Source organism: Candida orthopsilosis (assembly GCF_000315875.1).
Source record: "Candida orthopsilosis Co 90-125, chromosome 4 draft sequence".
Taxonomy (NCBI): domain Eukaryota; kingdom Fungi; phylum Ascomycota; class Pichiomycetes; order Serinales; family Debaryomycetaceae; genus Lodderomyces; species Lodderomyces orthopsilosis.
The window spans coordinates 1-24,064 of NC_018297.1; the positions used below are offsets into that span (position 1 = coordinate 1).

Consider the following 24,064-nt stretch of genomic DNA (forward strand, 5'->3'; position numbering starts at 1 on the left):
TCAAATTATCTCTATACACTGCGTACTTATGCATGCTTACATAAGCATTACATAATTGCTTTTTTTTTTCTGCATTAAAATCAAGTGCAAGCCAATTTAGCGCTTAGCTATGGGGAGTGTCCGCATTTTTGTAACATTTGTATATAAGTTGCACTTTCACGTCTCTGTACAGAGACCACTCTACTCATTGCTCACTTCCACTTGATTAATATAAGCAGTTACCCAATTTCCCCATTCAGTAGCCAAATGCCAGCGATGTTGCTTTAATAGGTAGTTGGGTACACTGTCCGGGAAAAACACTTTGGGTATAATCTCAAATCCTCCATTGTTTGGGATTGAATGCATAATATGATTTGTACCTCCAATGATTGTTTCCGTGTCATCCCCGTAAGCAGGTCCGTTCAATTGAACTGGAAAGTTTTCATCCTCAACAATAGGTAAGTTTGATCTTTCCTCATAATTTATAGCAAAGTGTGATGGTAAAACAGAGCCACCAGTAGTTTCAATAACATCTTGCCCCAACTCAAAACCAGTACCAAGAGCGTAATGATCAGGGCATGCTTGAAGCATTACCCGTTCATCTGAAATCTTGGAAAGATACCACTTCTTAAATCCCTCTGCTGTTCCTCTATTGCTGAACAAGTGAATAGAGCTTGATGTAAATCCCGTCAGGGCTTTCAAGAGTAAAAAAGCGATGGCGCCAGAAATGACTGTTTCTTGTGAAACCAATTCTTTCATAGTATTACGGCCCATATCTAGTTTTGTTTGAACCAATGCTTCCCTTTCAGCAGTAATGTTGTTGATTGAAATTTCAGGACTGGAAAAGAAGTTGATGGCTTCTTGCCTCAACAGTGACAATAATCCTTCTTGAATTCGTTTTTTAACAACTCCTATACGTCTTGCCTCCCACCTTAGGATTTCGTCGTGTGAAACTTCATTATCATCGATAAACGTTTTAATATAAAGACCGGTGTTATTGTCGGATTGGGAGTAGTTACGCTTTTTTTCTAATTTTGATTCACCATGTAATCTTTCCAAGATTGGTGGGACATCTTTGAAACCCACTGGTAGTCTATTAGCAAACACAAATAGTGTGAATAGAATTGCTTTGATAATCATCATTCTGTAAATTTTGAGACTTGATGGGTATTTCTAATTGTAAATGATTATAGTCCTTCTGCGAGACATCAACTTTATTTTATATACCATCGTTGATAAAGATCATTTAAGTGTATCGGTATCTCCGCCTCCTCTTTGTCTCAAGTTTCTCTACACAACTACAAATAACTTTGACCGATACAAGATGATTTTGATTGGTTTGTGTGCACCGGAAAGCACAGATTGTTGATCAATAAACAACTGTAGAGAGCACCGTTTGACTGTTGACTTTAAAAGTGTATCTTTTCAGTTTCGTTGTGACAAATTCAATTCTGTCACATCAACCACACCTATGGCGCATTCTTCAATGCTGTATCAAACAATCATGTTTGACCATTTGGAGTATCACCAGAGACCATATTCTCGAATGCTACTCCCGTACCTGAAGCAAATCCTCTTTTCGCAATTTTTTTTTTCACAAAACACATGAATTTAATTTTAGTTTTAAGTCATGAAATAAGCTTAGCTCCGCGTGTTATTACTTATCTGAAAGACAATGCAAAGCCCTAACACCGCATCGGGGTTAAAGAGACGGAAGAGGAGCTTGCTAACGTTGTACATATTATACTAACAGACAGAATAAAGTATTGTAGAAAGTTTTCAATTTGCGACGTACTGCTTCAAAATATAATTTTTAGTGAATTCATCTTTTCTTCACGAGTAGATCGGTGTGATATTACAAGGGCTGAGAATATGAATAAAAATTAGAGAAAAAAGACTACTAAGTGAAGCGAGGCTAACAAGAACAATTTTCAAAATAGACTTTTATTAGTTTTCGAATAATAAATGCACTTTGGTTAACCACGAAAATGAAAGATCAGCTTATTTTCTTTTAATCAAGTGACTTCACCTGTATACCCTCCACCTTACAGATAGCTAGCACATCACATGTCTCCACCAAATCAACTCGTTAAATTCAGAGCGGATGGTGTTCCGAATCTTACCCATACACACATCGATGTAAGTGCTTCACAGCATTTGTTTCAATGGTACTTGCTTGTACCCTATAATAAACCCCCTCTATTATGAGAGGATGTCCCATATTTCCTTGAAACATAACCCTTATTAACAGGTTCCCTTTGCTTGAAAAGACTTGATATAATAATCTTGTCCATTGAGCAATCTAATCTCAAGGTATTCCTCATGGATTCATCTTTACATTGAAAATCTCGATCACAATTAGAAACCTTCACAGCAACCAGAAACCACTCACAAACAGTAATTTCATTACCCAAGCCAACCCCCCCCCCCGTCCGATCCAAACTTCCTGTTGTTCATTCATTCTTTTCCTCAGAGTGGGGCTGACACGCCTCATAAAATAATTCTTCCCACTATAGCCCAAATAATTTTTAACAGTTTGATTAGTCCATTCACTTTCAGTCGCTTTTGTCAATTGTTTAATCATTTTACCGATTTGAGACTTGCTTAACTTTTCATTCTCTGATAATCCCAACACATTTAAATTTCTATGTAAGCTCTTATCCTTGTGTCCAATACTTTCAACGGTAATCTCTTTTAGTTGATTTTCATATAAATCAAGTTACTTAAGGTTAGTATCTCCCTCTGGGAATATCAATTGAAGCTTCTCTATTTGATTGTGGGATAGATTTAACACTTCTAGAGAGTTGCTTGAGAACTCAATCACCGCCTCTTTGATTGTACCCATAAGGAGTTTTAAATACTTCAAGTTCCTCAATTTTCTTAATTGTGGTGGAATCGTTGACACATTATGCAACTCGACCTCTTATAACGCCTGTGGTAACTTTATATCGAATTCGCCAAAGTTCACACCTTCAATGTACAAAAATCTCATTCTTGACCCTGCCCCAAAACCTATCTTTCTAATATCTGTCACTTATATCATTGTCACCAAATTGATGTAATGAACTAGGTTGGAAACAATTTAAATGCAAATTCCATACACTTGTAGATAACTGGAAACACGACGAATCGATTTTGTAGGAGAAACATAGTTGGACAGAATCGATTTGTAGATCTTCATGACAATAATTTTTTCTAAGATCTGCTTTTTCAATGGCAATTGACTTAAGACTAAGTTTTCTTAGTGTGCGTGGTAAATTGGAACCATCAACATTTGGCCATAATTTGATTAAAAATTATCTGCACAACCAAAATTGTCAGTTATTAACTTTCAATAAGTGGAGTTCAAGTCTATAAATATGGATTGTTTTCCCAAAATTCATATATGGCAAATACGTAGCTTTAAGAAATACTATTATTCTCAATAACTTTATAATATTCGCTATGTGAGTCTTTTGGAGTTAAGTTGGTTTTGGTTAACAAATCTACACTCAAGACAAATATAGTGCCTTTTGCACTAACTCACTCACAACCATTAACAAAATGCTGATCACATTCAAGTTAAATAAGAGTACAACATATCAAGTACAACAAGTACTAAGTGTATATTTGGAGTTTCTCGATATCTTGACCTGTATTGAGAGTCGCACTGTATTCCTTAATTTACCTAGAAAAGTTGACAACGTGACAGGAAGGAGCATATTAACAAATAATACTATATATAGTCTACATACATGTAGCTCCCCAGCAGCTCATCCACTATATACATTTACTTCCTCCACCACACCGGTTCATCTTCCTTCTTTCTGTGAATTCTTTTTATCTCATAATCCTCCTCCACCTTATCCAAATGATCTGTTAACAACCCCAGAAGCCTATAGTAATCATCTTTCTTGTTAACCTTTCTCTTATTCTCAATCATATCCAACATTTCCTCCTCTCCTAGCTGGCGGTATTTCTCATCGTATTTTTCCCACTTGACGCTGGTGAATTTCTGAAGGTAGATTGATCCTGCAACAATCGAAAGCAAAAATGGAAGCCCTAGATATAAGAAGTGGTTTTTCTTGACAAGTTTGGAATAGCGCCCAGCTATGGTCTTGTCATATAGCTCTTGCTCTTTCTTTCCTCTGAAAACGTTGGTTCCGAATCTAGCCATTGGTTGATGAATCGTTGGTTTGGTAATTTTAATTTTTGCGTCACAAGAGAAAAAGCTCATCTGATGCACTTTGGAATCAACGATGGTATCATTTTCATGCGAAGTCTGTAACGATACAGTGGTCAAGAAGAAGTTGGGTCAACATCAGCAGAGATGCCGTGGAGCCTACTTTACCTGTATTGACTGTTCAACCACGTTTCATAACAACGACCACAATAAACACACCAGTTGTATATCAGAGGCTGAAAAATATGAAAAGAGTTTGTACAAGGGTAAAAAGAAGCAACCAAAGGAGCAACCAAAGGGGCAATCAAAGGAGCCACCAAAGCCAAAAGAACCTGCAGGCAAGACATCACCACTTGCGCTGTTGGTCACTGAAAAGTCAAACTTTTATAAAGTCCTCAAAAAGGCATCGAAAGATGATAAAAAGAAACTAAAGGAGATTTTGAAAAACTTGACCGTGTCAAACGTTGATGGGAGATTAATCATTCAGTAGTTACTTGTTTATATACTTGTTCACTTTGTTATAGAATAGAGGTAGGTTTTTAAAATCAAAGGAAAAGCTATCCAAAAAGTATTCAGGCAACAACTTCATTGCTTCCTCATTACCATCGAAAATGGGAATGTAGGTTACCTCTGAGCCATCCTTCGGTAGTATTAGTTTGTAATGAATTTCCAACTCCTTACCCGAAGACTTCATCTCGTAAACCAATTCCTTTCCATTATCATTAAAGTAGGTAACTTTCAATCCACTCATAATCTCAAGAATATCCAACGAGTAGAACACGTCTTCATTGTTTTGCTTTTTCACGGGGGAGCCAAATTGAGACCTGCTCTCCAACTCCTCTGTTAGTCTGGCGTTTTCTTCTTGTAATTCCAGTATCAATTTGTGATCTGCCGCCATTTGCTCCTCGGCAAACTCCTTATATTTCGCGTGTATAACATCTGCCTTCGTGTGTACATATTGATTGATTAGGTCCACCATGGATGATGGATCATTCTGCAACAATGCATCTTCAGCAAATATAGGGCGAGGTGAGGATTTTGTAGCTTTGTTCTGCTTAGCCTTGGCCATGGTTGTCGTACTCAAAACATAAACACGATATTTTTTTTTTCTTGCTTTCGAAGTATCACCAACCCTTTATCTCATCAACCATGTCGTCCTTTGCTTCGAAGTTGAGCAAGATCAATGAAACCCAGGACTCAATTAACTACCTATCTGGATATATGCTACAAAATGAAGCATCGTCGCAGTCTTTCATCGATGTTTGGAAATCACAGGTGTTTAATGCACCACCAGCAACCAAGCTCCTACTACTATACCTCTGCAACGATGTCATCCAAAAAGCCAAGCGTCATCACAAGACAAAGTACATAGCGGACTATTTTGGACCATTATTGGAAGTCATAAATCCCATTTATCACAGCGTTGATTCAACTATAAAGAAAAAGATTGAGAGGCTCATCTCGGTTTGGGAAGACAGGTTGGTGTTTGATGCTGATGGAATAAGAAAATTGAGAGAACGTATAGCTCAACCGCCGCAGAAGCAGGTTGCTGCTACCCCTGACCCACCTACTGTGATCCCTGAACTTCAACTTATTAACGATTTGTACCAGCGCATCAACGATTTAACGGATGTATCGCAAGGGAATCTCACGCAATTGGGCATACAATCAAAAACTTATTTGAACTTGGATGCAGATACATTACCGGAAACACAAGTTCATCTCAACAAACTCAAAGTTTTGGAGAAACTAAGCAAAGTATCGATAAAAAACATAGAGAGTATAAAGTCCACCCGTGAGCAAATCAAATCTCATTTACAAACTATGCTCCACTCATTGGAAAGTGGATTGCAAACTGATGATAGCAAAATTTCCGTCATTAACGATAAATTGAACAGAATTGATGAGACGAGGCGTACTTTGCAAGGTGAGGTTGAAAGTTCAGATGATGAAGAGTTGCCCAAGTACGAGGACGAAGACTCCGATGATGAGCCAGAGACGAAAAAGAGAAGAGTGTCCCCAAGTCCGTCCGGAGGCTCAACACCAAAAAAGGTTGCGTTTGCCAAAGACATTCAAGTGAATGAATATGACAACAAGACAAAGGGAGATGCTGATGACGAATCAGATGATGATATAAAACAATCAGAAAAGGAGGACACACCAAGTGCTGAAGTTATGGATATACTACTTAAATTAGCTTAGTGCTTTCTTGTATAGATTGAAAAACTGTCTACCCGCTTTCATTTTGATTGCATTTGGAACTCTTTTCAAATCTCGTGCGATAGTCTCTACAATTCTCTCATTAATCTCTTGCTTGTCAAATGTCTCCTTACCCACATATAGTAAACACTTGGTTCTGGTTATTGCAACGTACTTTAACCTGGACTTTGGTAATCTTGAAAAGTTTGGTATAAAGACAACTGGGAATTCCAACCCTTTAGCCTTGTGGATGGTAGACACATTGACACTATCCTCGTCAAATACCGGATCGTCATCGTAATAATGCTTCAAAAAGTAATCTAAAAATGAACCTTTAGCATCACTTAGATAACTCCTATACGATACCCTCAACGAGGAATAGAATGAGCTCAACTCATCTTCTTTGACAGCACCAATTAATCCTGTTTGTATGCTGATCCGACCCAAAGATGACAAGATTGAAATAGGCGTGTCCAACCCTATCCTCTCGTTCTCAACCAAGTAGAGAAAGTCTTTGATAGCACTGTTTTCACTGTTTTCCCTCAAATAATCCTCCAACCTGTTCTTCTTACTACAGTTCCACTCATTGTACTTTGCAAACAATTCCTTTAAACTTTTCACTCCCAATTTCTCCAACACAAACAAGAGGGCAAAATCGGATCCATAGCTCCTCCTAAGAATGTGTAGAAAATCCAAATAAATGTGCAATTTCGAGTTGATCCAGCTATTGCCGTTAAATTTATTACACTTTATTCCATATCCGGTTGTCAATTCCTCCGCAAACTCGTCCACCTCTCTGTTGGTAAATGTAAGGATAATGATGTCGGAAAACTTGATTAATCCTCCTGAGATTGCAACTAGCTCAACAATATCTGTACATAGGTCACCCTGTCGTATAGGCGCTACGCCCTCTCGTTTTGCACTTTCCAAATCTGAAGGTATAACTTCATCAGCCAACGCTAAAATTTCAGGGCTCAATCGAAACGTCTCTTTTAAAACGATTTCCTTGTGCTTGAATTTCAACTCATCAATAAACTCTTTTGTAATTCCAGGACGTGATCCTAAAAAATCATAGATGCACTGATTTTTATCACCAGCTAGGGTAACATGCTTTTTCCCTCCATAAACAGCAATCTGTTTAATAAACTCCAAAAGAATCGGCTGCATGTCTTGAAACTCATCTATAATGAGAACCTTTGCGTCCGCCAAATGCAACTCTCCTCTTGACTTTTTGAAAATCTCAAACGCACTAGTAATTAATCCGTGGAATCGAATCATGCCATTATCTTCAAGATATTCCAAAGTTCGCCTCAACTGATCCCTCGAGATCGCATATTTCAAAGCAACCAGATCAATCAGTTCACCAAACTTGACTGCAAGCACAGCAGCATCTAAATCCTTATATCTGGCACTGAAAAACTTGGCAAAGGATTTCCAGGTGGAGTCATCAACGACACTATTAGGAGGCCGACCGGGAAAGTATTTCTCAAAATTGTCGTCAAAAATCTGGGCAGCAAAAGAGTGAAATGTCTTGATAACCACATTCTGAGCCACTTCATCCTTCATACTATCGAGTAATGCCTTTTTTAACAAGTTCACCGTTCGGTTTGTCATAGACAAGACAATTATTTCCAGCGGTTTTACACCTTCTTCTAGCAACCGCTTGATTCTATTTATCAATGTCCACGTTTTACCACATCCTGGGCCACTCTGTATTGATAAAATTGTACCAGGGCTGTAGTCATATTCCACCGCCTCTTGTTGGCTCGGTGTTAACATTGTTGAAGATCAAAAAAAAAAAACAATTGTGAAATTCAAAACACATTTGACGTTTCATATTAAACCTTCAATGGGAATTTCGGTGCTTGATAAACTACTACCGCTTGAGGGTGGGGGAGTGGAAACCACCTTCAAAGATGTCGCAATTGTTTCCAATTCACTTTTGGAACACTACCGATCCGATCTCGAGGCCGACAAACTGATCGATATAGCTGAAGCAATGTCACACTTTCATTCATATAATAAAGAGTTGTCGCAACATAGAAAGAAACTAGAACCAGTGGGAGCTATCCTCGAAGGATTTTCGAACGATTTAAAAGATTTATCCTCAAGTTTAGTGTCGCTTGAACAACAATCGACTGAATTGTCCAGAGACTCCCACACCAACAAAATGATAACACAAATGTTAGAAAAGACAATCAATGAAAAAGTGCTACCCCCAGAGCTCATACGAGACATATTATACGAGGAGTTGTCAAACAAGTATTTTGAAAAGGTAAATTACTTATTAGATAAGATGAATGAGGAAGAGTCATTGTTGGTTAAAGCCAAAGTGGTTGAGCGAACCAGGGATTTTGTCATATCTCAAATTCGAGCGCTCAGAACAAAGCCGGTATCGTCACAGGAGGTACAAAATAAGCTCCTTGGGTGTACAGATTTGTTTCATTTTCTACAGTCGCAACAGCCCAAACTAGGAGAACAATTACAACGAGCATACCAGAGCACAATGAGGTGGTACTACAGAAGCAAGTTTGCAAAGTATATATATTCCTTGGAAAAGCTTCCCAGGAGACACCTTGAGGTCTCAATATTTGACTCACCAAACTATTTGTCTACATTTGAATCGAGGTTTCAAATACTTACAAACACAGACTCCTGCATTCCGTCGCAATTAGCAGAAACTATAACTGTCCCCTATACAATAGAGTTTGTCTTTCTCCAACTCCTTCGAGCAATTTCCGATAACTTGACTGTGGAATATTTGTTTGTTGTTGGATTCTTTTACCAAGGGAATGAAACTAATCACACCTGGGCATCGGAAATGTTTCAAGACGTGTTTAAAATGAGCACAGACTTTCTCGCACTCATAACTGAAGGGACTTGCGATGTGTATGGAGTATTACTCATTATTAAATTGATTCACAATTTTCAACAAAAATTACATGAGAATCACATTCCCGCCCTCGACGACCATCTCAACTTGTTGTTGCTAACGCTCTGGCCCATGTTTAGCAAATTGGTCGATCTCAATTGTGATGCGTTGAAAAGGCAAATACCAAGAACACCAAAGTCTTTGGTTCCGTTGAATGTCACCCAGCAATTTGCTTTGTTCTATCTGGGATTGCTCCGGTTGTCATCAGAAGGTGAGCCCTCGGTGACAGCTATTACAAGGCTAAGAAACGCTTACGAAAGTAATCTTACCAAAGCAGCAAATGTATTTAGAGGTCACGACAAGGAAACTTTTCTTGATAGAAATTATTCACTAGTGTACACAATTGTGTCAAATGAGGCAGAAGACTCTGTATCCGAAATCAATCACTTTGAAAAACTAGCTAGTGTATACAAATCATAAATCGCATATCTTTGCATACATCCCGCAAAGCTGTAAGTAACTTCCAACGCCCTCCAACACTCTCATATGGACAAACCCAATTTCCTTAATCATGTTTAATCGTTTCAGTTCGTCAACATTGGGGATCGTTTTGGCCACTTTAAACGTCAGTGTCACTATATCAATCGCCGAATACCCTTTGTGCCAAAGACCGTCCAATAAGCCAATTGCTTTATCCACATCTCCTTGCAAACAATTTGACAAAATATTCTGAATCACAAGTGGGTGTGGTTGATCAACAATTTTAAATACATTAACATCATTGACAAAGCCAAATCCGGCAACGGTACTCTGCATATTGTTAATCGCTTGTCTCATGTCCCCTTCTGCGCTGAAAATCAATGCCTGCAAACCTTCATTGTTATACTGCACATTCTCCAACTTAATAATATCCAATAGTCTCTTCAACACCTCTTCGTCTGATAATTTGTTATACCTTAAAATAGCACAACGCGATTGTAGTGGTTCTATTATTTTCAGTGATTGGTTACAAGCAAATGCAAATCTAGTAGTGTTTGAGTAAATTTCCATAGTCCGTCTCAATGCCTGTTGGGCACCAGGGGTCATGGAGTCTGCTTCATCCAAAATGATAATCTTTGTCCTACCTGGTGGAAGCAGGATCTTTGTCTGAGCAAACTGCTTTATCTTGTTTCTAACAACATCGATACCTCTATCATCTGAAGCATTGAGCTCCAACGTGGCTTGGTGGTAGTGCTCCTTGCCTAACAATTCATACGCCAAACAGTGAATAGACGTGGTCTTTCCAATTCCTGGTAGTCCACTAATAATCATGTTAGGCATGTTGCCATCTTGCACTATAACCTTCAACCGTTCTATTGTTTCCTCGTTTCCCACTATATCATCCAAAACATGAGGCCTATACTTCTCCACCCAAGGGAGTTCTAATGTTTTAGACATGGCTAAATTACATGTGTAGATGTTGAAAAAAAAAAAAATTACGCGTTCGATTTATTCGCATCTATAGACTTTGAGTTTTTCTTCTTCTTACCCTGAGGCGTTTTCACTTGTAGCTGTTTAACTTGTGGCTGATAAAAAATGCCAGGGGAGTCAAATATATTACTCAACCAGGAAATTTCTATATCTTTAACGTTTTCGTCAATAAGCTTGTAAATGGGCTCCGCCAACTCTACATCACCAGGTAACCCCAAAATACCCGTGTTTGCGACACCTATTATATTTGAAAGTCTCTCCATGCTACCCTTTGGTAACTGAACCAACTTTACCATGTCAGATGAACTCTTTGATGCAGTGAAGCACAATGTGGGGAACATGCTTGTAAGTAACTGTGGCGTAATGTCATATTTGCACACGATGAGGTATTTTATCTGTCTCACGGAGTCCTTGTGCTTGCCTCTATTATTTGCTGCCTGTCTCTCCAAAGTTTCCACCGTTGAATTAAAGCCGTAATATAGCCATTTTATTCGTTCAATTTTAATTGCTTCTTGAACAATAGGACAAAGTATAGCATCCATCAAATCTAGTAGATCCTTTGCTACTGATGGCGTCACAAAGGGCCAGGTATTCGACTGCGTGTAAGGGTTATCAAGCAAAGCCTTGAATACCTGGTTTTTCTTGCTACTCCTAGCTTTTAATGATGTGGATGCCGCATTGTCAGGTTTGGTAACTCCTTTATTAGACATGTTATTGAGTGGTAAGAGAGTAGTATTTTTTTTTTTTGTAACTAAGAATTTTACACTGAATGCGTCAATGCAAATATGTTAATACACATAAGAAAAACTAGCGCCTATAAACTGTTTACTTCTCCTCCTTCTTTGGCGATTCAGGTTTGTAACCAGGTGAGCCTGGAGAATAACTTGGAGAAGTAGGTGAGTACTGAGGACTCGTTGGTGAGTATTGAGGGGACGTAGGTGAATACGTAGGCGATGTTGGTGAATACGATGGAGATGTTGGTGAGTAGGTAGGCGAGGTTGGTGAGTATGATGGAGATGTTGGTGAGTAACTTGGGGATGTAGGCGAGTATGATGGCGACGTTGGTGAATAACTTGGAGACGTAGGTGAGTAACTTGGAGATGTTGGCGAGTATGATGGCGATGTTGGCGAGTAGCTTGGAGAAGTAGGCGAGTATGATGGCGATGTTGGTGAGTAGCTTGGCGACGTTGGTGAATAACTTGGAGATGTTGGTGAGTAACTTGGAGATGTAGGCGAGTATGATGGCGATGTTGGTGAGTAACTTGGAGATGTAGGTGAGTATGATGGCGATGTTGGCGAGTATGATGGAGATGTTGGCGAGTAGCTTGGCGATGTCGGCGAGTAGCTTGGAGAAGTAGGCGAATACGATGGCGACGTTGGAGAGTAGCCATATCCTGGACTTGTGCCACCATAAGCCGGACTCGTTCCTCCATAGCTTGGACTAGTCGAGTAGCTGAATGGAGATGTGGCACTTGGTGAGGTTGGTTGTCCACCATAAGATGTCAAGCCTCCATTCATACCATCTGAAGTTGGTGCTTGATGAATTGGAGAGAAACCTGCACTTTCGTCAATTTGAATTCTGTCATCTTGCATCTCGGCTTCTCTATATGGTGTAGCACCTCCATCTTCTGCAATAACCTCCATCGCAACATTGGCTGGAGCCTGTTGCAACATTTTGTCGTCAACCATAACATCAAACGCACCGGTTCCCAATGGTGCCATTTGTCCCAACATAACATTCTCTGAAATACCCTTACAATCATCCAACTCTGCAGCGGCAGCAGCATCTAATAAGATTTCCACTGTTTCCTCAAAAGAACAACGCATCAAGGCACCAGTATCGGATCTGTTGATACCATGACGGGTGATTGCCATCAAGTGTCCACGAGACGTCATAACATCAACCAAAAGAGCCATATGACGATAGTTGACATAAGAACCATCGAATGCAATAACGTTCAAAATCTCCTTATACAAAGCAGATCTAGTCGCTTCAATACCCAAGACTGACAAAATCTCAATAAAGTCGTTGGAATAGGTACGGGTTGAATCAACCCCGGGAACTGCCATGACATCGGCCAAGTTAACACCATCAGTTTCTAACACCCATTCTTTACCTTGTTTGAATTCACCGGTCTCATCTGGTTTGCTCACCTTGTGTTGCATCATAAACACTCTAGTAATACCAGGAATACCTCTCAACGAAATTGACTCCAACATGTGGGCTTCAATACGCTTCAAAATTTGATCTTCTTCTGCATCAGCGTCTTCATCCAAAGTTTTTGGATCTCTGACAACTCTACAACGAATAATCAACTTGTCGGCAGTATCATCTGACCAAATAACAAACAAATCTTCACCAAAGTTTTGTGAGATCTTTTCTGCTACCTGTGCCATTGTCAATTGTTTGTCCAACATCTTGGCACGATCAAGCTCCAACCTCAACAACCAAGGTGATTGCTTTTCAATGCTTTCCTCAACCTTTTGATCCGGAATAGCAAAATATGCCTCAACCGTGTCATAATCCTCTTCAATAACGGTGGTTCTTGGGTCTGGATCGTAGTAAATCTCTGTTGATGAAGTGACATTCTTCAAAGTAGTATGTTCAATAGACGATTGCACAATCTTGGCCAATTCAATATCGGAAGCAACCTCTGGGTCCAAGTATACCGTCAAAGCCGGTGTCTTAATGTTCTTTGCAACGTTTAAAATTTCTTTAAGTCTTGGAACACCCAAGGTGACATTCTTTGAAGAGACACCAGCATAATGGAATGTATTCAACGTCATTTGAGTAGCTGGCTCACCAATGGATTGAGCAGCAACAACACCAACCATTTCACCAGGGTGCACAATCGATTTTTGGAATTGAGTTTCGATTTCACCCAATACCCAATCAAAGGAGGATCTGTTCAACTTGAATTCTTCAATAACTCTACGCGAAGCCAATCTTGACCTAACCAAACATTGGAATAACAAGGTGGCATTCTCTTGAGCCTCTTTCGCTAATTTTGTGTTTCCTCTCACGACTAACAACTTTGTGCATAAGTCGCGAACACCATTCACAATTTCATCCAATTTCAAATCAGATGCTTTATAACGACCATTGTGAAAAATTTGTTGAGCATTTTGGATAATACGACGCAAGTTGACTGGCAAAGGCCAGCTGAAATCACCATTGGGGAAGCAAACATCTCTCAAGTACCTTCTATCTTCAAGCAATTGATTATACTCTTCATCCAATAGTTTTTGCAACTTAACATCACCTTGTATTTCCTTTCCTGATTCCAACAATGACTCTGAAATTGATCCATTCTCTTCCAACAAATCAATTCTGTATCTACGTTCGAAACTTTCATCAGATCCAGGGATCGTATCAACAGATTGCTTTTCAACTTGAGTGGCATCGACACCGTCTTCACCATAGATGAACTGAATGATATCTCCTAAAGAGTTTCTAGTTGTACCATCATAGTGCACCATAATATCTTCCAAAGCCTTGACCAAACGACGTTGGATATAACCCGTTTCTGCAGTCTTAACAGCAGTATCAATAAGACCTTCTCTACCAGCCATTGCATGGAAGAAAAACTCTTGTGGCGTTAAACCTCTCAAATAAGAGTTTTCAACAAAACCCTTTGATTCGGGGGAATAATCATCTTTGGTGAAATGAGGCAATGAACGGTCAGCAAAACCAAAAGGAATTCTTTTTCCTTCGACGATTTGCTGACCGACACATGCCGACATCTGCGAAATGTTGATAAATGAACCCTTGGAACCGGAGGTAACCATCTGCTTCACGTTATTCAAATCCTTCAAACTCATCTCAGCAGAACGACCAGCAGTATCACGCGCTTGATTCAAAACACGAGATACATTGTGTTCAAAAGATTCTCTCAAAGTCATACCTGGCTCGGGGTCCAACTTGTTATGCTGAGCATCGAGGATAATCTCTTGCACTTTTTGTTTAGCTTCTTGAATTGTTTTTGTGATATCCTTCATGGTGCTGGCATCGGCAATAGTATCACCAATACCGATACTGAACCCATTATGCAACAACCAAAAGTTGACCACTTTTTGAATGGAACTAAACAACTGTGCACAAACTTGAGGTCCTTTTTCTCTCATCACTGTGTGAATCAAACCGCCACCAGTTGCACCAACTGTCTTTTTATCAACAACACCAAACATGATTTCACCATCAACAATCAACATACCAGTATCCTTTGCGCTCAACAAGTCTCTTCCACCATCGAATCTTTGAATATGGATACCTTTTGGTATGGCCATTGACAATATTTGCTTACCTGACCACAATGGCTTTGGTTTTATTATTGCGGGAGGTGGAATAACACCATCCCAGTTAGGAATCCAATAACACATATTCATAACTTGATCATATTCGATGAAAATGTCTCTCAATGTCATTTTTCGAATACCACATAAGGTATCTTGCACGATACCCATGACTGGTTTGTTAGATTGTGGCGAGACGATTTGAAGAGGAACAGCACAAATCTGTGACAACTCCGACCTCGTTTCTGGGGACTGTGGTACATGCAAGTTCATTTCGTCACCATCGAAATCTGCATTATAAGGCGAGGTAACTGACAAGTTCAATCTGAATGTAGAATAAGGCATAACCTTAACTCTATGCGCCATCATAGACATTTTATGCAACGAAGGTTGACGGTTGAATAAAACTGGATCGTCGTCCATCAAATGACGTTCAACCTTCCATCCGTACTGTAAAGCAATATCACCGGCTCTCTTATTGTATCTTAAATCAATACGATCACCCGTATCTCTGATCACATATTTTGCACCAGGATGTTCGTTGGGACCATTTCTGACCAACTCAGTCAACTTGTGGATGTTGTAAGGTGTGACAATTTCTGGATAGGTCAATGTCTTTGCAATGGATATAGGAACACCAACTTGATCCAAGTCCAAGTTAGGATCACCAGAAATGACTGTACGGGCAGAAAAGTCCACTCTCTTTCCCATCAAATTACCTCTCAATCTACCCTCTTTGCCCTTCAATCTTGCTCTGATTGACTTAATTGGACGTCCTGTTTTTTGCAAAGCCTGAGGTTGACCAGCAATGTCATTGTCCATGTAGGTGGCCACGTGAAACTGAAGCAATGCCTCAAACTCACTAATGACGTGTTGTGGAGAACCATCGATTTCCAAACGTTGAACATTGATGTTTGCTTTTATTATGTCTGCCAATTTGAATGTCAAATCATCTTCTCCTCTTGCCGTATCATTGAATGCAATTGATGGTCTCACAGGTGGTGGAGGAACTGGCAAAACAGTAATCAACATCCATTCGGGCCTAGCATAGTCCTCGTTGAATCCCAATCTATAGCAATCCTCTGGACTAATATGCTTAAACACGTTGAGAATTTCCGATGGCGTCAACAAACGACGTTCTGGTTGATCATTCTCTTCAAAGTTTTTATTGTGCTTCCAGGTTCCCCACAACTTCAATCCGTCTCTACGAATAGTTGGTTGTGTATGACCACAGCCTCCTCTGGTAGGATGATCGTTCATCTCCTCCTCACTGGTGGCGGTCTCACAAACCATTTTAGTCTTACATATACTCCACACCGCATTGAATCTCTTTTTTGGATCTCTAATCTTAATCGCTTGTGCCATCAAGGGGTTCAGCTCATCCAACAACAACTTCCCACAGTGCATACAAATGGATTCACATACTTTTTTAATCTTGGCGATAAAACCTATATGAAATACAGGTTTGGCCAATTCGATGTGTCCAAAATGACCCGGACACTCAGCCATATCCTCACCGCAAGTTTGACACTTGAAATTCCTGTCGATAGAGCCCAACCTTGGATCGTTAAGACCACCTTCACGAGGTCTCTTGGTTGCTTGATCCATAGTTTCGGGATATTCAATTTTGGCAACTGAAATGGCTCTTACTTCCTCAGGGGAAAGCAAACCAAACTGGACTTCCTTGACAGACCGAAGGGGAGCATTTGAAAACGGAAAAGTTCTACTCATCTTTTGTTTTGTATGATGATTGAAAATTTGCCTCTGTTTTTGAAAAGTTTTTTATAAATTTTTTTTTTTTAATTATTGACGAGTCTATAAGGAAACAAAACAAATTATATATATATATGTAGTATGGCGGCTAGGGCTTGATGATTATAAAGATGCTATTGATTATGATACAGATGATGATATATGGATAACCCCTCTCGGTATAAAGTCGTCGAAGTAACGTTGGTGGTGATATTTCACTTTTTTTTCCTTCGCACTGTTTTGAGGTTTGTCGATTTCAGACAAATGAATGACCCACGCACACGACCTCATGCGCTACCTGGGTTAGATAGACGTATCAGATATTCTAAGAGACAGAGGTGTAGGATGAATGTAATAAAGACGGGGCTGCTTAAAGGGGGGGGGGGGGGGTCAAAATAAGAAGGCTGGGTAAAAGTGTGTTTATATGTAAATAGTAAGGAGCTCAGGTATGGGCATTTATGGCGAAATTACCAACTCAATGTCTCCACACATCAACAGCTAATGTTTGAACACAGAACACATAGCACGTTACCTCTATTACTCAAGTTTTTATGAAAAGGACTCATTTTTCTTGAGATGCCTCCTCTCGCTCCAGGTTCGATTAATTTCGCAACCCTCGGGTTTGTGTTATTTTTCACTTTTCCGTCGCTGCTTCTCAAAATCAAAATTTCCAGAAACTTCCATTGACAGGTGTCTGAGGGAACATCTGTTAACTATTTCAGCACTCAACCAGATTCAATTCACTTGAGGACTTTCATTCAACAAATTATCTAGACCAAATAATCCAATCGCTACATCAATGGCTGCCGCTGAAGATTCTAAAAAGAGTTTAGTATACTTTGACATTACCTGCAATGGTAAGCCCAAGGGAAGAATTATTTTCAAATTGTATGACGAAGTTGTACCCAAAACCACCAAAAACTTTAGGGAATTATGTACTGGTGAACATGGTACTTCCAAGATATCAGGAAAGCCTTTGACCTACAAGGATTCGATTTTCCACCGAGTGATCAAAGACTTTATGTGTCAGGGGGGTGATTTCACCCATGGAACTGGTATTGGTGGTGAATCAATTTACGGGGAAAAGTTTGAAGATGAAAACTTTGAAAAACTTCACGACAAGCCCTTTTTGTTATCGATGGCAAATTCAGGTCCTAACACCAATGGGTCACAATTTTTTATCACCACGGTTCCAACCCCCCACTTGAATGGTAAACATGTTGTCTTTGGCGAGGTAGTCCAGGGGAAATCCGTTGTACGTCAATTAGAAAGAAGTGAAAAAGACTCAGGAGATAAGCCGGTGGATGAGTGGAAAGTTGCTGATTGCGGTGCATTAAGCGAAGACTATGTATTGAATCCACCTGATCAAGACGACGGAACTGGCGATATTTATGAAGAAGTTTTGCATGACAACGATATAAGGAACATCGATGTCAACAACCCTCAATCAGTATTCAATGCCATTTCCAGAGTTAAAGATATTGGAACCAAATTGTTAAAGGAAGGGAAATTGAACAAGGCGTATGAGAAATATGCTAAAGCAGTGGGGTTTGCTACTGATTATTTCCCAGAAGAATTATCTGAAGCTGATGTGTCAGAGTTGAACAAGTTGAAAATTTCTTGCAGCTTGAACTTGGCACTTGTGGCTTTGAAGTTAAAGGAAGGTAAAAGGGCTATAAAAGCTGCCAATGAAGCCTTGGAAGTGGACTCCATTGACGACAAATCAAAAGCCAAAGCATTGTACAGGAAAGGCCTGGGTTATTTGTTGGCCAAAGACGAGGAGTCTGCGCAAAAGTTCTTCGAGGAGGCATTGAAGTTGGAGCCTGCTGATGCTGCGATTCAAAAAGGTCTACAAGACGTAAAAGCTCAAATCAAGGCTAGAAAGGAAAAGCAAAAGAAAGCCATGTCAAAGTTTTTCAAGTAGACTAGAATCAATAAGTATATAGTACATTTAAAAAGCCTCTATATTGAAAAATCAAAAGTCAGCTCTCTATTAAAGCTTCATTAGTAATTATAACTACCTGAGTTTACAGTTGGGAATTTCCCCTGACTGGATCAAAGTAGGGGTGTTGCATAGCCTCCTTAGCGGTCAACCTCTCTTGATGATCATATCTCAACAATTTATCAATGATATCCAAAAACTCATTAGACACAAGATGCTGGTTGTTTTCATTGATGAAGCGTTCCCAAGGTCTCCTGTTGTAATATCCAATATCTTCATATTCATCACCCAAGGTCAAGTTGTACTTATCAAGGTATTTATTCAAGTTATTGGATCCCAACACACGAACAATCTGTACCAACTGATCAGTGTTTGATTTACCGTGAAAAAATGGCTCTTTCATAAACACCATTGAGGCGAGCATACACCCAAATGACCAAAGATCTAGCGAGTAATCATATAACCTATAGTCAACTAACAATTCAGGGCCCTTGAAGTACCGTGATGCTACTCTAACATTATATTCTGTTCCTGGATGATAATACTCCGCCAAACCCCAATCTATTAACCGCAATTTTTTCTGTTCATGATCGATCATAACATTGTGTGGTTTGACGTCTCTGTGCATTATTCCCATAGAGTGAGAATAGTCTAAGGCTTTCAATAGTTCGTACATGTAGAATCTGATATCATAATCGGTGAACGTAGGGTACAATGTCCGGAAATCGATGTTATTGATATTCTCAAAGATTAAACCTGGTGTTTTCAGTTGTGGCTCTCTCACAACATCCAACAATGCCACCACATTAGGACCGTCAACTAAATTTTTCAAAATTGAAATTTCTCTTTTAATCTTCTTTCTCTTTACTGGCTTCAATACCTTAATCACCACCTTCTCTCCCTTCACAAGGTCTATTCCCAAAAACACTTCTGAGTATTTACCTCTTCCCAATTTTTTAATGATTTCGTAGTTCTCTTGGGGATTCCATTTGATATTAAGATCGTCATAATCCCAGTAAGATTGTGGCTTTGATGCCAAGACGTCAGCATATACTCTAGATATACTGTTTGAAGAAATCATATCTTTGTTTGGTTGTGATACAACTGAGCTCTTTGGATTGAAATAATTTGTTATGGGTGATAGCAAATTTGATGACGGACTAGTTGTTAATAGCAAGATAAAGATTGAAACAACAATTAAAGCTTTAGATATCAATTTGATACGATTACACGAAATTTTGAATGGAAGCACAGCTAGATTAGGGAATTTTGCCACTATAACCCGTTTTAAAAAAAGCTTTACTTCTGCGTATTTGAAGCCTGTATGTGGATCTGATTCCTTCTCCGGGTATCTTTCTTTGTTCTAACTGGATTCCCTGTGGTACGACGATGTTCGTGGGTGTTTTGAGATGACCGATGTATCAACTGGTTGCAATTGTTCGATGAGAGAATACTTTCTCCCTATTTGCCAAATTGATGTTCTAAAATACCACTTCAGAAAGATTCAAAATTTTATATGGTAATGGGACGAGTAATCACAGGTGTGATTGGCGATGTATCCCTTGAGTGTTATTGATCTTAATTAAGGTGTGATGGTTGTGGTTAATTCTTTTACTGATAATTTTTTTCTCCTTTGTTCTCTCTCTCCCTAAAAAACAAAAATTGTGTCGCATTATAGTGTCGCGATTTTGACGTGTTGTCTTGTGACTTTGATTAAAACTATACTCTATCGATTCTAATTTATCTTCATTTCTGCAAATGACGAATTCAAATTTCTGCCAGCCTTACCCCTTGATACAGAGCTAGCCGCCTGTTGCAACTTCGCTTTTTCCAAATCCTTTTTAGTCAACTTTCTTCCACCACTTTCCAACTCATAATTATCCAAGAAATCATCTACCATTCCTGCAAAATCGGTTCTCTCACTTTCCATATCAAACGGTTTATATTCCTGTTCTTTGGCATCACCACGGTTGTACCTTTGGTTCATTTGTTCATATCTGTCATCGAGTAGTGAAAGACCTTCAGATCTGAATAATGCAGAAGAGGACATTGAAAATGATGATGTGTCTGTCTTTGCACCTTTCTTTTTCCTCAATTTTGTGTTGGATTTAGAAGGCTTAGACTTCACATCAGGCAATTCGCCCACATTGTCAAGTTCACCTTCCTCCTCGCTCTCTTCTTCAAACTCGTCCTCAGAATCCCAGGTATTCTCTTTATTTTTGCTCTCCTTTTTGAACTTCATGAAATCTCGCTGCCAATCTTCATTCACTCCCTCCTGACCTAAAATTTCTTCTGGATGTTCATCGTACTTTGCGTTGTATTCGTCTTCGTAATTATCCAAGTCCCATTCGTCGTAATCGTCTTCGTAATTTTCGTCCTCATCATAGTACTCATAATCATCCCCTTCCGCTTGTCCCGATTTCAACAAGTCTGCAAATATATCATCGTCATACTCTTCATCCTCCTCTTCATTTAACCCTGGGGCACCACCTTTGTATTTAACTTCCTCTATGTATGCTTCATCTTCTAATGCTTCGAGCACTTCTCTCAATCTTGGATCCATATTTGGATTAAATCCCTTCAATTCATCCGGTATACTTTGATTCAAATCTTTTGTCACTTTACGCTTCTCAGTAGAAGGTAGCTGATCTTTCAAAAGCGCTTCTAGGTCTAGCTTCTGTTGTCGCCTTTGTTGCTCTTGTTCTTTTGCCAGAATGAAAACTCCATCTGAATTACCTATGGGCTTCAAATGCTGCATGTAATCATATTTCGAATCATCAAATGTAATCCCGTACTGTGCCGCCAAACCCTCATTTTCTCTAACTTGATCCCTCAACTTTGCCTCAAGTTCATTTTTGGAGAATACTTTTTTGTCTGAAGTGGAGCTTGATTTGTGTTTTTGAGACTGTGCTGTAGGCACTAAAACATTTGTGGCATCGTCATCAAAAAACCGAGCATCGTCATGGGCACGATGGACAATGTTATAGGTAGTAGCGTTCTTCTTGTCAAATTTCTTAACCATTGTAGCTGTGTGGTAAAGAATGGTTTATGAGATGAGCTCTTTTCACAAAGCGGAATCTATTTTTTTTTTTTCCTTCACAACATTTGCAGCCACAAGTGATTGAAAGACACATGTGAATCATTGCAACTTGAGCACTAAAGTAAAGAACAAACGCAGCTAGTAATTTACATGAAACATTGGAAAGACACCTATATATGACTTATACTTCACTAAACTAAAATTGCTTTACCGTTGCTCCAGTTAAACTCCACCATGCAACTTCTGCGATACAGCGATAATGGCACCCCAGTCACTAGTATAAATGGCAATACACTCTCCCGCTGCTAAAAATACAACACCTAAAACCAACCCATACCAAAGACCATACAACCCGAGGTCCAATTTGAAGGCCAATGTATATCCCAAAGGAATTGCTATTCCATAAAATGCTATTGAGTTCAAAACAGACCCTATCTTTTGTCGACCTTGTCCTCTCAAGACGCCCGCCCCTAATACATTAAATGCATCCGCAATTTGATTAATGCCTGCCAAAATATTCAACCAAGTGGCAATACACACTATCAGCTCATCACTAGTAAAAATCCTCGTCAAAGCGAATCTGCCAAAATAGAAAACGGAAAAATTGAAGAGTCCAATAAACGGAGCGGAAGTGAAAAACACTTTACAATCGGTCTTTGCTCCTTTTATATTCCCTAATCCGATATAATGTCCCACTCTTGTACTTATAACCACAGAGTATGCAAATGGTATTTGAAATAAGAAAGCAGCCAAGTTAGATACAATTGACTGCGCTGCAATGGCTTCGGTTCCAAACTTTGCTGCCAAAAAGATCTGGATCTCGAATGCAATAAACTCTGCAATCACCATGAAAACACCTGGTATTGCTAGTTTGAGCACAGCCTGCCAGTTGCCCAATGCTTGTTTGCTTAGGCCACCCCAGCATTCCATTCCGTTGATGTAAACCACATACGCGAGTAGTAACAACGACATGCTCCAATAAGTTATTGCAATTACAATGGGTATCCCAATGAAGCCCAAGCTGGTACTTTTATTCCAGACCAAAGTCCAATTTAGAATTAAGTTTACAGGTACCATGATTCCCAAAACATATGTGCCAGCGTGAAATATATGTTGTGCTTGCAAAAAGCGCTTTCCAGATTCGAAAAAGATGAGTCCTGGAACTCCAATGATATGCCATCTAAGAAAAGTTTGTGACATATTCACCAAAGTATGATCATCAATGAAATATCCTAACAATAACCCCGAATTCCACCAAAAAGCTGCCAACGGGATCATCAGCACCAATAGTATTAACGAACATCTTTGAAAGTACAACCCCACCCCATGTAAGTTGCCAGATCCATAGGCTTGGGAGCATAGTGTATCTAAACTTGTAACTATACCTTGGAATATGGCCAAACCTGCAACGTTGAAGGTGGAAATACCCAAAGAATACGCAGCAAGTTCTGTGGCACCGAGTTTTCCTGCAGATATTGTGGAAGTTATTGAAGTAAAGTATTGAAGGACAAATGTAATTACTAATGGCGCAGATCCTCGAAGGAGAAGTTTTAGTTCTGTAAAGTAGGTAAACTCTTTGTTCTGGTCAATTGAATCTATCGAATCATAGGTTTGGAAACCTCCAGTTAATAAAGTCTCTTCACCAATCATAGCAACGTTGCCGGTGATGAATTAGGGTAGTGGATATCTCGCGCATATGCAAGTGCTAAACCATGAAATGCAAACTGATGTGGACATATATATATATATATATATATGAATAGATGCTGGCGTTCAACTAAATTCCTTGTGGCGCGATACTACCAACTCATGCATTGCGCTTTAACCTTATTAGTAACATATGGGTATTATATTTTTAACAATCATATACTGAACGTATAAGCCTCAAACTAAAAAGCGCATCCATTAGACCAATCTGTGCTTTGTATTCAGCAGTTTATGAATACGACAATCAAAAACCATTGTCGAAAGGTTACTACAGTTGTGATTCTCCCACAACACTCCTTGTAGGGAGGAGATATTGTTTCACTGGTTCATTTGAGGGATGGTGCCAGTTTTCTGCCTCTTGTTTTGGAGAGTGAACAAAACTGCTCTTGTTTAATGGATAAAGCGCAAGTGTGTTTACCGCATTAGTCAAAGTCGTGTAAATAGACCAAATGGCACAATGTCGACGCGGAATTTTTAATTCTTGTTAGACCCCAATGTTTGAACCGATTGGCGTAAAGAGTAGTTATTCAGAAACAAGCTATATATAATGTGACTGGAACAAGTCGCCGAAAATGGAAATCCAAATTGTAATACCTTCATGCTGTTAAAATTATAGAGTAATTAATTGAAACGCAGTATATTGAAAGT

The 24,064-nt window shown here is 39.3% G+C and overlaps 14 protein-coding genes across 14 annotated transcripts; 4 read left to right on the forward strand and 10 right to left on the reverse strand. All coding sequences in view use genetic code 12, as the record gives it.

Moving 5' to 3' along the window:
- Positions 1–180: 180 nt before the first annotated feature.
- CORT_0D00100 (hypothetical protein) lies at positions 181–1,122 on the reverse strand (the record flags this gene model as incomplete). The annotated part of the gene is made up of 1 exon (XM_003868947.1): positions 181–1,122. One exon carries the CDS (start codon positions 1,120–1,122, stop codon positions 181–183), a length of 942 nt encoding a protein of 313 aa, XP_003868996.1.
- Positions 1,123–3,748: 2,626 nt separating this feature from the next.
- Positions 3,749–4,195, reverse strand: CORT_0D00110 (Cox16 protein; the record flags this gene model as incomplete). The annotated part of the gene is made up of 1 exon (XM_003868948.1): positions 3,749–4,195. One exon carries the CDS (start codon positions 4,193–4,195, stop codon positions 3,749–3,751), a length of 447 nt encoding a protein of 148 aa, XP_003868997.1.
- Positions 4,196–4,217: 22 nt separating this feature from the next.
- Positions 4,218–4,631, forward strand: CORT_0D00120 (hypothetical protein; the record flags this gene model as incomplete). Its single annotated transcript, XM_003868949.1, has 1 exon — positions 4,218–4,631. The coding sequence occupies one exon, from the start codon at positions 4,218–4,220 to the stop codon at positions 4,629–4,631; it is 414 nt and encodes a 137-aa protein (XP_003868998.1).
- Positions 4,632–5,210, reverse strand: CORT_0D00130 (Csm1 protein; the record flags this gene model as incomplete). Its single annotated transcript, XM_003868950.1, has 1 exon — positions 4,632–5,210. The coding sequence occupies one exon, from the start codon at positions 5,208–5,210 to the stop codon at positions 4,632–4,634; it is 579 nt and encodes a 192-aa protein (XP_003868999.1).
- An 80-nt stretch (positions 5,211–5,290) lies between these two features.
- On the forward strand, positions 5,291–6,343 carry CORT_0D00140 (hypothetical protein; the record flags this gene model as incomplete). Its single annotated transcript, XM_003868951.1, has 1 exon — positions 5,291–6,343. One exon carries the CDS (start codon positions 5,291–5,293, stop codon positions 6,341–6,343), a length of 1,053 nt encoding a protein of 350 aa, XP_003869000.1.
- On the reverse strand, positions 6,335–8,119 carry CORT_0D00150 (Hmi1 ATP-dependent 3'-5' helicase; the record flags this gene model as incomplete). Its single annotated transcript, XM_003868952.1, has 1 exon — positions 6,335–8,119. One exon carries the CDS (start codon positions 8,117–8,119, stop codon positions 6,335–6,337), a length of 1,785 nt encoding a protein of 594 aa, XP_003869001.1.
- Positions 8,120–8,189: 70 nt separating this feature from the next.
- On the forward strand, positions 8,190–9,692 carry CORT_0D00160 (Vps52 protein; the record flags this gene model as incomplete). The annotated part of the gene is made up of 1 exon (XM_003868953.1): positions 8,190–9,692. One exon carries the CDS (start codon positions 8,190–8,192, stop codon positions 9,690–9,692), a length of 1,503 nt encoding a protein of 500 aa, XP_003869002.1.
- Positions 9,687–10,649, reverse strand: CORT_0D00170 (Rfc4 heteropentameric replication factor C subunit; the record flags this gene model as incomplete). Its single annotated transcript, XM_003868954.1, has 1 exon — positions 9,687–10,649. One exon carries the CDS (start codon positions 10,647–10,649, stop codon positions 9,687–9,689), a length of 963 nt encoding a protein of 320 aa, XP_003869003.1.
- A 38-nt stretch (positions 10,650–10,687) lies between these two features.
- Positions 10,688–11,392, reverse strand: CORT_0D00180 (Pop3 RNase MRP and nuclear RNase P component; the record flags this gene model as incomplete). The annotated part of the gene is made up of 1 exon (XM_003868955.1): positions 10,688–11,392. The coding sequence occupies one exon, from the start codon at positions 11,390–11,392 to the stop codon at positions 10,688–10,690; it is 705 nt and encodes a 234-aa protein (XP_003869004.1).
- A 115-nt stretch (positions 11,393–11,507) lies between these two features.
- On the reverse strand, positions 11,508–16,706 carry CORT_0D00190 (Rpo21 protein; the record flags this gene model as incomplete). Its single annotated transcript, XM_003868956.1, has 1 exon — positions 11,508–16,706. One exon carries the CDS (start codon positions 16,704–16,706, stop codon positions 11,508–11,510), a length of 5,199 nt encoding a protein of 1,732 aa, XP_003869005.1.
- An 820-nt stretch (positions 16,707–17,526) lies between these two features.
- CORT_0D00200 (Cpr6 peptidyl-prolyl cis-trans isomerase) lies at positions 17,527–18,651 on the forward strand (the record flags this gene model as incomplete). The annotated part of the gene is made up of 1 exon (XM_003868957.1): positions 17,527–18,651. The coding sequence occupies one exon, from the start codon at positions 17,527–17,529 to the stop codon at positions 18,649–18,651; it is 1,125 nt and encodes a 374-aa protein (XP_003869006.1).
- A 103-nt stretch (positions 18,652–18,754) lies between these two features.
- Positions 18,755–19,750, reverse strand: CORT_0D00210 (Cka1 alpha subunit (catalytic subunit) of protein kinase CK2; the record flags this gene model as incomplete). The annotated part of the gene is made up of 1 exon (XM_003868958.1): positions 18,755–19,750. One exon carries the CDS (start codon positions 19,748–19,750, stop codon positions 18,755–18,757), a length of 996 nt encoding a protein of 331 aa, XP_003869007.1.
- Positions 19,751–20,404: 654 nt separating this feature from the next.
- Positions 20,405–21,691, reverse strand: CORT_0D00220 (Ltv1 GSE complex component; the record flags this gene model as incomplete). The annotated part of the gene is made up of 1 exon (XM_003868959.1): positions 20,405–21,691. One exon carries the CDS (start codon positions 21,689–21,691, stop codon positions 20,405–20,407), a length of 1,287 nt encoding a protein of 428 aa, XP_003869008.1.
- Positions 21,692–21,931: 240 nt separating this feature from the next.
- CORT_0D00230 (hypothetical protein) lies at positions 21,932–23,359 on the reverse strand (the record flags this gene model as incomplete). The annotated part of the gene is made up of 1 exon (XM_003868960.1): positions 21,932–23,359. The coding sequence occupies one exon, from the start codon at positions 23,357–23,359 to the stop codon at positions 21,932–21,934; it is 1,428 nt and encodes a 475-aa protein (XP_003869009.1).
- Positions 23,360–24,064: the final 705 nt, after the last annotated feature.